This window comes from Varanus komodoensis, unplaced genomic scaffold (genome assembly GCF_004798865.1).
Source record: "Varanus komodoensis strain SLA01 unplaced genomic scaffold, ASM479886v1 scaffold48, whole genome shotgun sequence".
Classification (NCBI taxonomy): domain Eukaryota; kingdom Metazoa; phylum Chordata; class Lepidosauria; order Squamata; family Varanidae; genus Varanus; species Varanus komodoensis.
In genome coordinates this window covers 3,685,844-3,699,770 of record NW_025336059.1, presented here as the reverse complement: position 1 = coordinate 3,699,770, position 13,927 = coordinate 3,685,844, and the positions used below count along the sequence as shown (strand labels likewise).

General features: G+C 50.5%; 1 protein-coding gene across 2 annotated transcripts in view; it reads right to left on the bottom strand.

Moving 5' to 3' along the window:
- Nucleotides 1-13,927, bottom strand: part of MTOR (mechanistic target of rapamycin kinase) — an 80,502-nt gene that overhangs the window by 2,753 nt on the left and 63,822 nt on the right. For both annotated transcript variants that reach the window (XM_044445369.1, XM_044445370.1), the window contains 19 exons: nt 13,507-13,624; nt 12,645-12,848; nt 12,437-12,537; nt 12,144-12,240; nt 9,885-9,983; nt 9,666-9,788; nt 8,132-8,314; nt 6,998-7,132; nt 6,696-6,870; nt 6,023-6,158; nt 5,384-5,531; nt 5,080-5,202; nt 4,285-4,367; nt 3,499-3,571; nt 3,258-3,332; nt 2,529-2,664; nt 2,205-2,270; nt 1,313-1,393; nt 186-266 (listed from right to left, as the gene is read on the bottom strand). In XM_044445369.1, the coding sequence (XP_044301304.1) occupies nt 186-266; nt 1,313-1,393; nt 2,205-2,270; nt 2,529-2,664; nt 3,258-3,332; nt 3,499-3,571; nt 4,285-4,367; nt 5,080-5,202; nt 5,384-5,531; nt 6,023-6,158; nt 6,696-6,870; nt 6,998-7,132; nt 8,132-8,314; nt 9,666-9,788; nt 9,885-9,983; nt 12,144-12,240; nt 12,437-12,537; nt 12,645-12,848; nt 13,507-13,624 (2,237 nt within the window). The remainder of the gene's footprint in view (nt 1-185; nt 267-1,312; nt 1,394-2,204; nt 2,271-2,528; nt 2,665-3,257; nt 3,333-3,498; nt 3,572-4,284; nt 4,368-5,079; nt 5,203-5,383; nt 5,532-6,022; nt 6,159-6,695; nt 6,871-6,997; nt 7,133-8,131; nt 8,315-9,665; nt 9,789-9,884; nt 9,984-12,143; nt 12,241-12,436; nt 12,538-12,644; nt 12,849-13,506; nt 13,625-13,927) is intronic.

The window sequence follows — 13,927 nt, the reverse complement described above, 5'->3', positions numbered from 1 at the left end:
ATATGCTCCCGTCCACTGCCCTCCGTCATTTCTCCTATCTTGGATTTTAGAATGCAAGCTTCTTGGGGCAGGGACCTGTCCTCCTGTGGTCGGCAAACTGCTATGCGCAGTGACGGCAACACAGGCATCACAAGTGACGCTGAAAAGCTCCCCGAGTTCCATGTGCTTTGAAAGAAAGAACTTACCGGTTAGCTTGTCGCGGACCCTGTTGATGATCTGAATGGCCTTCTTATTCAGCGCCTCGGGTTTCACAAGGCCATCCCCTACTAGAGAACATAAACGGGAGCAAAGAGCTGCATCATTACATCGCAAAGCCCCGTTCCTGCGACACTGGCTAGAAAAGGAAGCACTGCCAGTCGCAGCACCCCCTGCCCAGGTTTAGGCATCCCTGTTTCGTATACAGAAGGGGGTGACTGGAGGGTTGAGAACCCGCTCTGTCAGAAGAAATTTCAAGTATCTGGGGCTTTTTAGTTTAAAAGCTAAACTAGGTGACCATGTGGGAACATGACTGGGGTTTGCAAGATTTTGTATGGTAGGGGGGATCAAAAAATTCTTCCCCCCTTTCTGGAGCTTGGGAGCATCCAACAGAATGGATAGGTAACAGATGCAGGGCAAACATCATGCGATGCCTATTCACACAATACAGAAGTAGGAATTTCCTTCCTCAATAATGGTGCAATGACCGTGCGCTTAGAGCAGCAGCGGGCAGAAAATGGACCTCCAGATGTTTGGATTTCCACTCCCGTTCTCCCTGGCCACTGGACATGCCCAGCCACTGGACACAGGGAAGCAGCGTGATCTTGACACCGGTCTTCACAGCTTGTTGGAGCTGCCCGGTGGGGACTTGTGAGAAATGGGGAGGGGTTGCAGCTCTGCATGAAAAAGGCCCCAGGTTGAGTCTGCAGCATCTCCAGGACGGGCTGGAAAAAATTTCTGGGGAGCTGCTGCCAGCCAGTGCCCAGAGTCCCGGCCTAGATGGGCCAAGAATGTGGAGGCATCAAAGGCAACATTCTATGTTCCTGTGGGATCCTGGACTAGGCAGACCCTGTGGTCTGAGACAAGACTGTCCCCCTTTCTTCCCTCTCTCATACTGCCAGACATTTGCCTTCCGCACTTTGAGCAATTCAGTCCCACAGCAGACCAGAAACATACTGTGAAATGTGGATGGATCACACCTGCTTTTTTAAAATGTGCATGCATTATTCCTATTTTAAAGAATTCTTGCTTATGACACATGCTAACACGATACCATTATATGAGCGCAATGATATTAAGGGGACTTAGCAGCCGGGGCGAGTCGGGGTGCACTTACTAAAGGAATGGATAGATTCAGGCACCGTGGTCCCAGGTTTCTTATGGGCGGTCTCACCAAGCTCCACATTGTCCAACATTTCTAATAAGAAAGGAGAATGGTCAGATATCAGGCAAACGGTTCTTCTCCCAGGGATAAACCTCTCTTTCGTGCCACTTCAAGCGGCCATCGACAAAGGCTGGGCTTTGGCTATCGGCCGCTTTGTTCTCACAGAGCAAGACAGAGAAGGCCCTGGTTCACACAGCATTATGGATGGAGCCGGTGAGCACAGATGTGCTAGCTCCTGCCATCTGATTGCTCACACAGCAGAGCTAAATAACCCAGGAACGGGTCCTAAGTATGGGTTTCCACTGTGGGTCGGCGGCTCTGCAACAACCCGCAATTCCAGGTCTTTTCATCCTGAAAAGCTCGTAAGGGACCAAGCATCCCTGAGCGGGTTTTTAACTGAGCAAGAGCAGCTGGGAGCCAGCTCGCCAGTTTGTTGATGACTACGTAGGGTTCGAGCAGATATTGAGGAGCTGTGGTATGCAGGCCAGATCAATAGCTTTACTGAGGCTGGTGGGGCTGCATCCTGGGGAACATCCTGGGGGAAACACCTGCCCATCAGTAAGTGAAGGGGATGCTCTGTGCTGCGCTCAGACGCCACGGAACAACCTCAGCAGCGCTGGGGCTCTCATTTCCCCCAACTGCTCTCAGGGCAGTTCCGCTTCTATTTCATCGTTAGAAGGGGCCAAGAAGAGAAGATTTAAGGTCAGCTTTCGGTTTGGCCAACATTCCTTTTCATCACAGTCCAAGGAACGTAGGGGAAGACGAAGGAATTCAAATGGCTTTACTCCACCCAGTGAGGAGTACAGTACATAGAAAACGAAGCGGCCGTTTGGCTAATACCCACCTACAGACTGGCTAGCAGAGTAGGAGTCCGTCCTCGTTCGTGACCGCTTAGTGCCTTTCGTGTTTGCTGCAAAGAAAATAAAGACGTCCACATGAAAGGTTCTTCTTCTGAATCGTCTGTTCTCCTGCATGCTGCAGAAGGCTACATCTCGTTCCGTTTCAGATAATGAAGTCTGGGAGAAAGTATCTGTGCTACCTAAGATCATGCTTGTTTTGATCCAGCACTGGTCAGCAGGACACTGCGCAGCAGACCAACGCTTCGGGGCACCTGGATCCCTAAAACCGATCCTTGTCTTTGATCATCTTCTGTTTCAGGGCAACTTACTGTCCATCAGCCTCCAGTTCAGCAAGGGGTCGTACACAAAGGCTTCCAGCACGGCCATGACGCTGTCTTTGTGTTCTCGCAAAACTTCCATTACCGTGTGGCAGGTGATTCTGTAATTTCCATCTAAGCCAGTCACCTGGGGGTGGGAAAGGAGAGAGGAAGTCAAATCAGCGCTGTCTTTCTGAGCAGACCCCGACAGTTTCAGCAGAGCAGGCAGGCGCGGGGGACCCCTTTCAGGGAAAGGGCAAGGGCTGGCTTCTGCTTCAGAGGTGCTTCTCGGGCCCCTGTGCCAGTTGCAGGCTGGGCCAAAGGCAAGGGCCAAAAGCACAAACCAGTTTTAGCTAATTCTAGCTTTATTACTGCCAATAATTAATTCTAAGCAGGGGTATTTCCACCTTTTGTGTGTGTGGGGGGGATGTACAGAAGTGAGAAAACTGGATCCATGGATAATGGAAGGGCCCATCTGGGCAATTTACATCAGAGCCTCACATACTCTGATTCACAGGTTTATAGACTAGGAACCGTTCACACGTTCTCACTCTAGCTCCCCAGATTCTAGGCCAAGAAATGAAGCAAAGTTTGGCTTGATATTAAAGGCACAGCCAATGCTTTTGCTTTAAAAATCCAAGATCTCAGGTCTTCCCCTTTGGTGTTCTTGCGTCATGCGGTTCTGCTCTAAGAAATGCTTTTCGACTGCTTGCAAACCAGTAACTGTGGATTCTCAGTTACCTCCATAGCGTTTGTCAGCATCCTTGTCAGCCTGAAAGGAATCTTCTCCGGAAACTTCTCTCTGGTCATTGCAACCTAAAGCCAAGATTGAGGAGAGACACTGCTTGGGCCCTGGGTGTTGAAGAAGGCCGTACGTTTATTCTACAAAACCAACTTGCTTTTATGTATTTCAGGCATTCACTGTATTTTTCTACTGCCCGATAGCCACGGCCCTCTCAGCCGAAATCCAGGTACACGTTACCTCAAAGCAGTCTCCAAAGTCGATGTGCAGGATCTTGCCACTCAGTCTGTCAAGCATGAGGTTGGAGGGGTGCCTGGAGAAGGACCAACACCGCAGCCAGGTCAGTTACGCCCACACAACCCCTCCTGTTCCCCATGCCCAGCTGCAGGTTCAGGCAACCTCTCCCCTCCACCAGGTACCGTAGCTCCCACAGCCCCTAGAGTCAATGGCCAAGCTTCCTGTGGCTGATGGGAGCTGTGGTCCAATACCATTTGGAAGGGGTCGCCTACCCCTTCCCTACTGTGATTTTGCCTACGTGAGCTGAGACTGCGATGAATTTCTCCCCAGTTGACAGTGCGTTTGCTTTCTGTGCCTACTAAGGACACCTTTATTCAAACAAGGGGCTGCTTTTCTTGAAGCACCAGTCACAGTTCTATTGGGATAACCTGATTTAAAATTAATTTATACTCCTGTGCTTTCATTCCACCCTCCTTTACTGTTCACTGTTTGACAATCCTTTTAAAATAGAGCAATCTATCCATTTTGTTTAAAAAATATGCAAATAAATGCTTACGCTTCCCATTTGCCCCTCCATGGAAAAGCAGCTTGAAATACTGGCTGACATATTTTAAATGTTTGGTTGCAAATTTTACATATTGGTCCAAGTACTTTAAAGGTAGTGGGTTGATCCATTGAGATGAGGGAGAGTATATTCTATGGCTCAGAGGTCTTGCTCACAGCCGACAAGGCTTCCAATTATAGAATGCCTTTAATTTTTTTAAGGAAAACATGTTTGGTTTCACTTGCCTGTCACCCAGCCCCAAAATATAGCCGACCATTGACATCACGGCTAACGAACGAGTGTAATTTGTTCTTCTGTCAAACCACACCTGAGAAAGAAGACAGATCCTGGCGTGAATCAAAGGATGGAATGAAACAGGCCTGCCAGAAAATCGATTTTGGGGTGGGGGGTGCTGTCAAGGAGCAACTATGAAAGCTGTTCAATTTATGGCAGGAAAAGGCAACTAGAGATGGGGGTGGCGGGGGGGAGTCTATTTTCCATCACAAATAGATCTCAAATCCAGTGAGATCTAATCTCAGCCTGGCCTGCCTCCACGGCACAAGCGACGTCTCCACCCCACCGAATGCTGCAAGGTTTCTCGGCGTCTGTACAGTCCCCCAACCCCTCTCTGAGCAGCTGTTCTTGACGCTCTCTACTTTGTCGGGGTGGTTCAGACACCCCTCCAAAACCACGACTCAAAGAGCTGTAACTTTGTGGGCTTCACCACAAACGTCGTTCTAACGTTGTTCCTCATTTCCTGGGTTGCAGGGTTCCAATGTCACACCCAGCTCAGGCACGCTCAGAGCTGGAAATGTGGGAGGTCAGCTGGCTATAGGAGCTCTTCTCCACCCATCCAGAAGCAATTCTCCACCCATAGAAGCTCTTCTCCACCCATGCAGAGCAGGACCTGAGGTTTGTGCAAACCCATCCAACGTCAGTCCTGGAGGACTGAGCTCCAGGGGCTTCGGTGAGCTGTTCCCTGGCGTGCCTGTGGACGGGGGTGTTGCAGAGCGAGCGCACGCGGCCTGAGCTGGCTGTACCTCAGAGCTGGGACTCTTCAGCCACAGGAGCTTGGCAAGGTCATCGCCGGCGGTGTTGTTCACAGCGTGTTCGAAAACCTCCACCTTCTGCATCAGGGTGAGATGATCATAGTCAGGCGCCATCTGGAAAGGGAGGGGAGAAACAACATTTGGCGGCTGTGCTGCTCCCTCGAGAGGAGGAAAGATAGCAGGGAGAAATCGGGAAGTCCGCCAAGCCTTGCTTGCTGCCGACCGGCTGGCCAGGCCTCCACGCACTCTTCCTCCACGCAGCGCCCAGAATCCCCTGCGGCAGCCACGGCCTTACCCTCAGCATGATGCGGTGCTCAATGTTGAGCAAGATCTTCTTCTTCTCCCGGTAGTCCCGGATGAGCGCGTGCAGAGTGTCGCAGTGAGGCACCCAGCCGATAAGCCCCGAGTTGGTGGAAAGCGGGATCACGGCGTACCGCTGGATGCTGGAACGAGAGCGAGAAGGGCACCCGTGCTTTTAAGAGGGGCGGGGCCTGCGAATCAAAGTGCCCCAGCTCAAGGACCCGGAGAAACAGCAGGAGGCGTGTGGCTTTTTCTTAGATCTGCCAACAACAAATCTTCTCTGGGAAGGAAGATACTGACTTCTGTCAAACTTGGGACTCTTTTTATTATTGGCTAGAGAAACGGGACTTCGCATTGATTCAAATATGTTTTTAAGTTATCATAAATGGAAAAGGAAGGGTGTGGGGGCTGACCCAGCAGGCCCGATGTTTTTGATGATTAATGTTGCTTTTAGTTTTTCTTTGTTTTTTAGGATTATAATTTCAAATAAAACTTATTTTAGAAGTCTGGGCGGGGGGGAACCCACAAATCTTCTCCGGGAGGATTATGCGAAGCTAAGATGACTCCTGCAGAGAGCAGCCTGGCCCCGCCCAGCCCTTCTCCCCAAGGGCCAGAGGCGGTTTCCTGAGAGCACCTCAGGTTTTTGCGGAGAGACGTCGGGTCGTTGGCCAGCAGGGTGTTCACGAGCCCGAAGAGCTGCATCACTCTCTCATCCTGACGCAGGTCCTCGTGGCCCTTCAGGAGGAACACGAACTCGTGCCCATTGCTTCCTGTGTGAGAAAGGGGGCCTCTCTTAAGGCAGGTAAATCCACATGAAGACTGCAAGACCCCGGGAGGAATCTGCCCTCCAGATACGATGCAAGCAACCCTCTGCTGGGAAGGGCCTGGTGCGCCCTCTTTCCTTCTCTCTTGCTATGTTTAGATTGGCCCCCTTTCCTCCAGGGAACCCATGGCCTTCCGCCTCCGCTCCGTTTTATTCTCACAACGACCCTGTGAGGTTGGCTGTCAGCAACTGATGCAAAATCACAACACAAACTTCGCAACCAAGTGGGAAATTGAGCCCAGCTCTCCAGAGTCCAAAACTCTTAACTGGAGCCCTTCGCTGTCCAGTATCCTGTTTCCCACAGGGGCCAGCAAGCTCTTTCCAGGCATCCCACAAGTGAGCCTGGAACCCAGGGTCTTTTCATCTCCGTGGGTCCTCCATCACTCCCCCCGCCCCCAGCAGTTGAAGAGCAGAGGGGAAAACCAAGTGCGAAGGTAGGCCTGCCTCTTGTCCACCCCTCCCCACATCAGAGCCAAGTTCTCACCCATTAGAGTTAATTTCCTCGGCCTCTGCTTAGACGTGATCACTTGGAGCGACGGAGCAATGGATTGGATGCGGATGATTTGCTGGTTGGGGTCGTATGTCCCCGGCACGGCCAGTTCCAGATCTCGGCACTTCAGCAGTTTTGGTGAAACGTACTGGAGCTCCAAGGAGGTCAGCTACCGGTGAGGGAGCAAAACAAAGAATTAAACAAAGGACGGTGTTCCCATGCAGGTGCTTGGAAGGAATGCAGGCCAGTGGCACAGCCCCGCTGGGGAAAAGCTCTACCTCCCCACCCTGCCACACCTGAGGCAGTTGCTTGGAGATGCGCCGAAAGACGTGGTAATACAGATCCCAAGCCTGAGTGAGGTCCTTGACGTTCCCAGATTTCATGTACTTCCTGCACCACTCCTGGGCTTCCATCAGATCTCTGCCATAAGCCTGATGAATGAGCCCAAGATACAAAGAGAGAAAGACTCAGAACCTCGGTAAGGTGAAATACAAGAATGAGCTTCCGTGAGGGAGCCACAAAGGCACTTGCAGAGAACCTGTTGGGTACAGAGGCTTTGATGCAAGCTGTCCCGAGGCTTTGCGATGGGACGGCATACAAAAATTCTAAATAAATAATAAATAAATAGATAAATACAGAGGTACTATGAGAGCAGGGAAAGGTTTCTGTCAAAAATCTCTCCACCGTGAATAAGAAGATACTGACTTCTATCACACTTGGAGATCTTTTCCTTTATTATTGGCTAGAGAAACGGAACTTTGCATAGATTTAAACATGGTTTTTTTTTTTGGACTTGGCTTAGATTTAAATATGCTTTCAAGTTATTATAAATGGATTTGAATATGACTAAGGAATGTTAAAAAGAAAGAAAAAATGAGTAGGGGGCTGACCCAGTATGTCTGATGTAATTGATGGTTAATGTTTTTAGTGTTTAAAAATTTTAATAAAACTTATTAAAAAAAAATATCTCTCCACCATGGACGCTTCCTGAAATGAGGTCCCACACAGATGTAAAGCCACTATGCAGGATTTGCAACGACCACGAAGAATTTAAGCCCTTCATTCTGTGGTTATGCTCTAATAGCAGGAATGGAACGTTTGGGGCTCCTGTCGCAGCCTACAACTCCCATCAGCCCACAGCCAATGGTGTGGCACTGTGGGAGTTGTAGGCCAAAGCACCTGGAAGGTGACATGTAGTCCAGCCTTGGTCCTAATCCTCAGTTGAGGCTCCAGCAGCTTACTAGTTGCCGGCAGTTTAAGGGAGACACAGTGGGCCATGAAGCAAAAAGAGTGAGGTTGCAACATATTTTCATTTGTTGTAGGCCTAGAAACTGAAGCTGGAGAACTTTCTCAATTACAAAGCTGAACTCTTTGGGTTGCACACCACTCTGTCTTCAGGGAATCAGGATCGCTTTAACATCCATTTATACCTGATTGAAGGAGGTCTCCTTGAGCGTCTGGGGCCCACGCTCCATCATCGCATGCAGTGGCTCCAGCACTTCGAACATCCCCTTAACGTTCCGCTCCCCGAAATAGAGGCGAGACGCCTCTTCCAGCCCTTCGTGCCACATCTCGTGCCACAGGATGGCTACACGGATCAGTTCTTCGCTCACCTGGATGGGAGAGGAAACGCAAGTCATTGCCTTACATACCGGCAACGGGAACTATTTAATCTAATCCAGGTCGTCCCTTGTGGCAAAGGTTCTCCCATGCGGGGGATCTTTCCTACTCCTTTATATGGAGGAACCCTAAACGAAGACCACCAGGAGAGATGCAGATCCCGCAAGCTGTGGGCTCTCTGTTTGAATCTGCATTCCTCAAACCAGCGGCTACAACCCCTGCTCTCCCCAGAGAGCAGGTCCTCTGAAGATTTGAGTAGAATGATTTTTTAAAATATATATTTAAAAAGTCTGGATCATAGAGAATCAGCACAGACAACAGCACTCCTGGGCTGATGCTAGAGGGAGGGCCAGAAAAGGCTCAAAGCACCTTTCCTGTGTGAGCCTTGCGAATGTAAAATCTTCCCGGGGTGACACCTTTTCGCTTTGAAATGCAAAATACCAAGAAAGAAGGCCAGGGGGACTTTTGGTTAAAAAACAACAGAACGTATCAAGGATAGCTATCACCACGGCCAAGCCGATGCTTCCTGGAAAGGGGTGGGCAACCCCAGCTCTGAGTGAGGACAGTGAGCATTACATTACATACACCAGACCCAGAACCAGGGCGCCCACCACACCCATCAGGGGCGGGGCACCAGCAGGATCAGTGGATGATGGGCTTGCCTTTTCCTGGAAAATAATAAACCGGCCAGCGCACCGATTCTGCCCTCGATCGGCTCATTTCACATTCTGCAGGCTTAACATTAAATACACCAACCCGTGCAGGCTAAGCGGAGCCATGCTTGGAACGCATAATTGAAATTGTTTTAAAGAACAAGGGGGAGAATGTTTGTACAAAGGCAAGCCACATAATTATTACTTTGACTCCTGAACTGCAAGGTGGAGAGACATATTAATTAAAATGATACAACCCAAGCAGAGCTTTGGGAGGAAAACCGAAATGAATGCGTAACAATGAGCAGATAGCAGCTTTCTCCAGCGCACTGGTGTGGAGCGTAGGCAAGAGAAATGGCACCGTCGTTACTGGTTTTTCGGCGCCAGGTAAAGACCTTTTTATTTAAACATCATTTTAATTGTTAAAACATATGATCTGGCCAGGGCAACTTCTTCTTCCTTCTCTTTCTCCTCCTATATTTTTATTTACTTAATTTATACTGATAATTTAATCTTATATTTGTAAATCAATGTATTTTTTGTATTTAATGGTAATTTATTATGTGCTATTGTATTTCAATGTATTTTATCGTGTTGTAAGCCGCCCCGAGGTTTCGGCAAGGGGCGGCATAGTAATGTTATAATAATAATAATAATAATAAAAAAATGTGAGGGCGCAGGCAGCACTCACCATCATGGCTTGCTGGACTAGCGTGTTACTGTGTTCACACATATTCTTAAGGATCTTGTTGGCAGCGTTGTGACGGGCGGTGGTTGTCGACTTTGAAGCTACGGTCAACGGGTAGATCAAAGCCTAAGGCAAATATCAGAAAACAGTCATTTATAAATGGACCTTGTCTGCAGTCTGGAGCCTGAAGAGGGTCGGAGGGGCAGCGGAGGAAGGACTCACCTGTGGGTGGTACCTGCCAATGTCGGTGAGAAGCTGGTAAATCAGTCGGCCCACCAAAGGACGAGGCGTATCAATTCTAGCAATGAGCTGAGGGATGACCTGGTTTTTGAGAAGGGAAGTGAGGCAAGAAAAATACTACTGAGTTCAGGCATTATTCAACAAGTGCCGATCCTTCGAAGGGGCAAACCTGGTTCAGTCACCTTTCTCAAGCTGGCCAAGTAGATCTTGCGATAGATGCCCGGCTTAGAGAAAACAGCCCTTTTCCGCTGTTCTTCTAGAACCCGAAGCGGTCATTCCATGGAGGAGCTTCAGGTAAGAAGGACTTCACAGAGCCCATGGCTATGGAACATACTACAGCAGGGCCAAGTGACAGTCCCCAGTTTGGATGGCTTGAGAAGGGGTTGGACAAAATCACGGAGAAGGCAGCTACCAGGGGTTTCTAGCCCCCAAAGCAGTAGGCTCCACCTGTATCGGAAGCCTGTGCGCAGTAGTGGGCAGTCGGGGAATGTGGGTAGCGGGCAGGAGCTGGCTGGCCTCTGTGTCCACGGAAGGCTCAAGGGGATGGGCCTCGCTCTGGTCCAGCATAGCTCTTCCTACACTCCTCTGCCGTGCTCCGAGGGATAGTCAACACAGCAGCTGCATTAGTCTGCTGCAGCAAAATGAACAAGAGCCTCGTGGCTCTGTAAACACGAGCTCAATTTTAGTGCGTTATAGTCCATGAAAACTCAGGCCAGAATAAATTCCTTAATCTTTAAGTGGTTGTGGTTTTCACTGGCGATTTCATCCAGCCATCGGGGCGAGGAGCCTTCGACAGATTTATCACTCGTGTATTTGTTTAACCCAGCCTTGAAAGCCAGGTAAAACGACTTCCGCAGATTAATTATGTGCCACGGAAAGCAGAACATCCGTTTTTGAAATCTGGAATCCTCACGGCAGAGTCAAATTGCTTGGCCATGAAAGTCCAAGCCGGAGCTGTCCTACCTCATCTTCCCCCGGCTTGGGACCAGACCCAAATACCAAGGCTCCCTGGCCACTATTAAGCCAAGCCAACTGGGACTGATGGGAACTGAAGTCCAAATCACTCTGTTGGGGAAGGAATGTAATCATAATAGCTCCCCCCACAATTCAATATTCTAGCTTAACCTACAGAGTATCTTCATCGGCCTCTCATAAACCAACTCGGCTGTGCACACGTAACAAGCGGGCACAGGTGGGAGGCGCAGGTGGGAAGGAGAGGGCAGAAACCCCACTCTTTCACGTGGTCAGCATGGCAGGCCCTTGGCCAAGCCACTGAGCAGGGCTGGCGCAGTCCACCACCTATTTAGTCCAGTGCCCTGTTTCTAACACTAGCTAGATCCCCAGGAAAGCCTGCAAGCAGGATGTAAGGTGACAGCCAGACCCCGGGGGGGAAAAAACAATCAAGGACAGCCGATCGACTGCACCCTGCCTTCATATATGGAGTCCTCATTATTGGTTATTGGCACTTGAGACGGATCTTCCATGAAACAGCCTGATCCTTTTTTAAAAGCTTGTAGGAGCCATTGCAACAAAGCTCCTTTGAACTGCATGAAGAAATGTTCTCAGCCAAATTGGCTGCCAGCCCATGTGAATGGGTGGTCCCAAGTTCCGTATCATGTTCTGATCCCCATTTCTAAGAAAGACACCGGGACAAGCACAGGGGAAATAGTAAGATGCCAAATTCCAGCCTACAGATGCATACCATAAATGGATGGGGCTTGAGAACACACACACACACACACACACGAGTGGCTGCGTTCACACAAAATGCCGATCCATGGTGTACACTGTCGGGACTGTTGTGTGAACTGGGTTGCACTAACAAACCGTGGTTTGCTCATCGTGGACATACCAGAAAGGGAACCGATGGCTTAGTGTCGCATTGTGAATTCTGGGTGGTCATTATGTGTGAAAGCACAACCGTCAGCTGCTTGTGGGTTGGTTTTGCCGGGCTACCCCAGTGGCAGGCAAGAGTGGTCAAAAACCAAGGTGTTCACGTGCCACAAAGATTTTTAAGATACGAGGAGGGAGCAGGCAGAAAAGGAGAGAAACAGACAACCTGTGCAATGAGAAAAGCATTGGCTAGTTTGACAGTCTGCCAGACGGGTCGGGTGCCCACAAGACAAATAAACCGTGGGTTCGCGATACACAGGCTCAATTTGTTTAGCGTTCCTGTTGTGGAATCTACTGTCACTGTTCCGTGAACAGGAAAAAGAATCTTGATTTAAAATGGACCCTTACCTGTAACCACGTATCAATCTGGATTGCCTTGACTCCTTCAACCAGTGCCTCATTTACTTCTGGCCAGTGGCCATAGTCGAACCATAACGTAAGGACTCTGGAGGGGGAAAAAAGGAAATGAGGTCAAGACCAGTGCTGCCTTCTCTCCCCAGACTACTTAAAATAATGAATTAGCCCAGGGAGCTGTGTTTCGTCACACACAAGGCCCACGGCTTGCTCTGGCTAAGCAAAGCAGCTTCACGGGCGCGACCGACAACTAACGTTTTCAAAGGAGACAGCTGAACATCAGGCACCTGAGCGTGTCTTGCAAATTGTTTCCTCGTGACAAAGAGATGGACCGGAAAAAACCCTGCACGGCTGGAACTGTGTACATCAGCAGCGTTTTGGACAAGTCCTGTTGGGGGAACGGACGCTTTGACAATCCGGGCGCGAGATGCAAGGACTCTCCTGCACCGACGCGCACCCAGAACCGGCGGGGCTTGCCGAACCCTCGCCCCTCACCTCTGTCACCTTCTTCTGCACGGGGGACGGGACGGGGCTGTTCTCGGCGCTCTCCGCTTCGCTCTCGCTGTTGCTGCCCTCCGTGTTGGCGCTGGTGACGCTGGCCCCGCTGGCGTGCCGCAGCTTCTTCTCGTCCCTGGCTTGGTTCTGGTGCTTGTAGTGAAGGACCGCCTCAAAGTTCATCACCGCCCAGGCGTGCCAAGCCTGTCGAGTGTCAGACGCACCGTGAGCAACGCGCGAGAGCACGGCACTGGCGCCCCTTCCCGCACTAATCCGGGGCTTCCCGCCGAACGGGCCTGGACGCATCTAGCTCCGCTGCGCCTGCAGCAATTGCCAGCCATCTCCCCGGCTTCAGGACGGGGCCCTTTCGAGCTCTACCCGGAAATGCCAGGAAGTGAACTCAGGGTCTTCCGTCCGCAAAGCGGGCCATTCGTTATTTGTTTTTTGGCGCCAGGCGAAGACCTTTTCATTTAAGCGTCCTTTTAATTATTAATATTATTCGCTTATTTTATCTGGCCAGGGCGACTTATTTTATATTGTTATCTCCTGTATTTTAATTTATGTTGTGAGCTGCCCCGAGGCTTCGGCAAATGGGGCGGCACAGAAATGTTTTAATAAATAAATAAAATAAATAAATGAATTCCCACCACTCAGCCGCAGCATTTCCCCAAAGGATTGCGGCGCTTGTGATTCGAAATGAAGGGCTGGTTTAAATCAGAGGCCTGGGGGATTGAGCCTGGGGGGCTCCTCCGGGTTTCAGGCAGGATCCCTTCCCAACTCTGCCTGCAGACAGCGGGGACCGAACGAGGCAGCAGCCGCGCCCAGGGCTCCAGCCCGCGCCTCACCTCCCTCCTCAGCGTACCTTGTACCAGTTGCAGTCGTGTTCCGTGGCGGCGCTGTAGTACTGCAGGACCTTTGGGATGGTGCTCTCATTGATGCCTTGCAGGTTCAGCTGCCACTCGCCCAGTTTCAGGAAACACCTGAGGCGGAACAGGGGGAAAAGCAGGAGAGAAGTGAGAGGGAGATCTTGGTTAGCAGGCTTGCTGTCGGGAGATAGCCCGCCCAGAGCCCGGGGCAAGTGCGTCGTTTCCGTCTGGCAAGGAAGGAGGCAGGGCCCACCGGCTCCACCTCGGCAGCTGTGGGGCTGCTGGAGAAGAGTTGTGGGGCTGTGAGGCAACTGTCCAGCTGAAGGACGTAGAATACACAGCACGGCAGGATGCTCTAAGTGGCCGCACAGTGAAGCTAACCAATAAAAGCAAAACCTATGGCTAAATCTATATCGG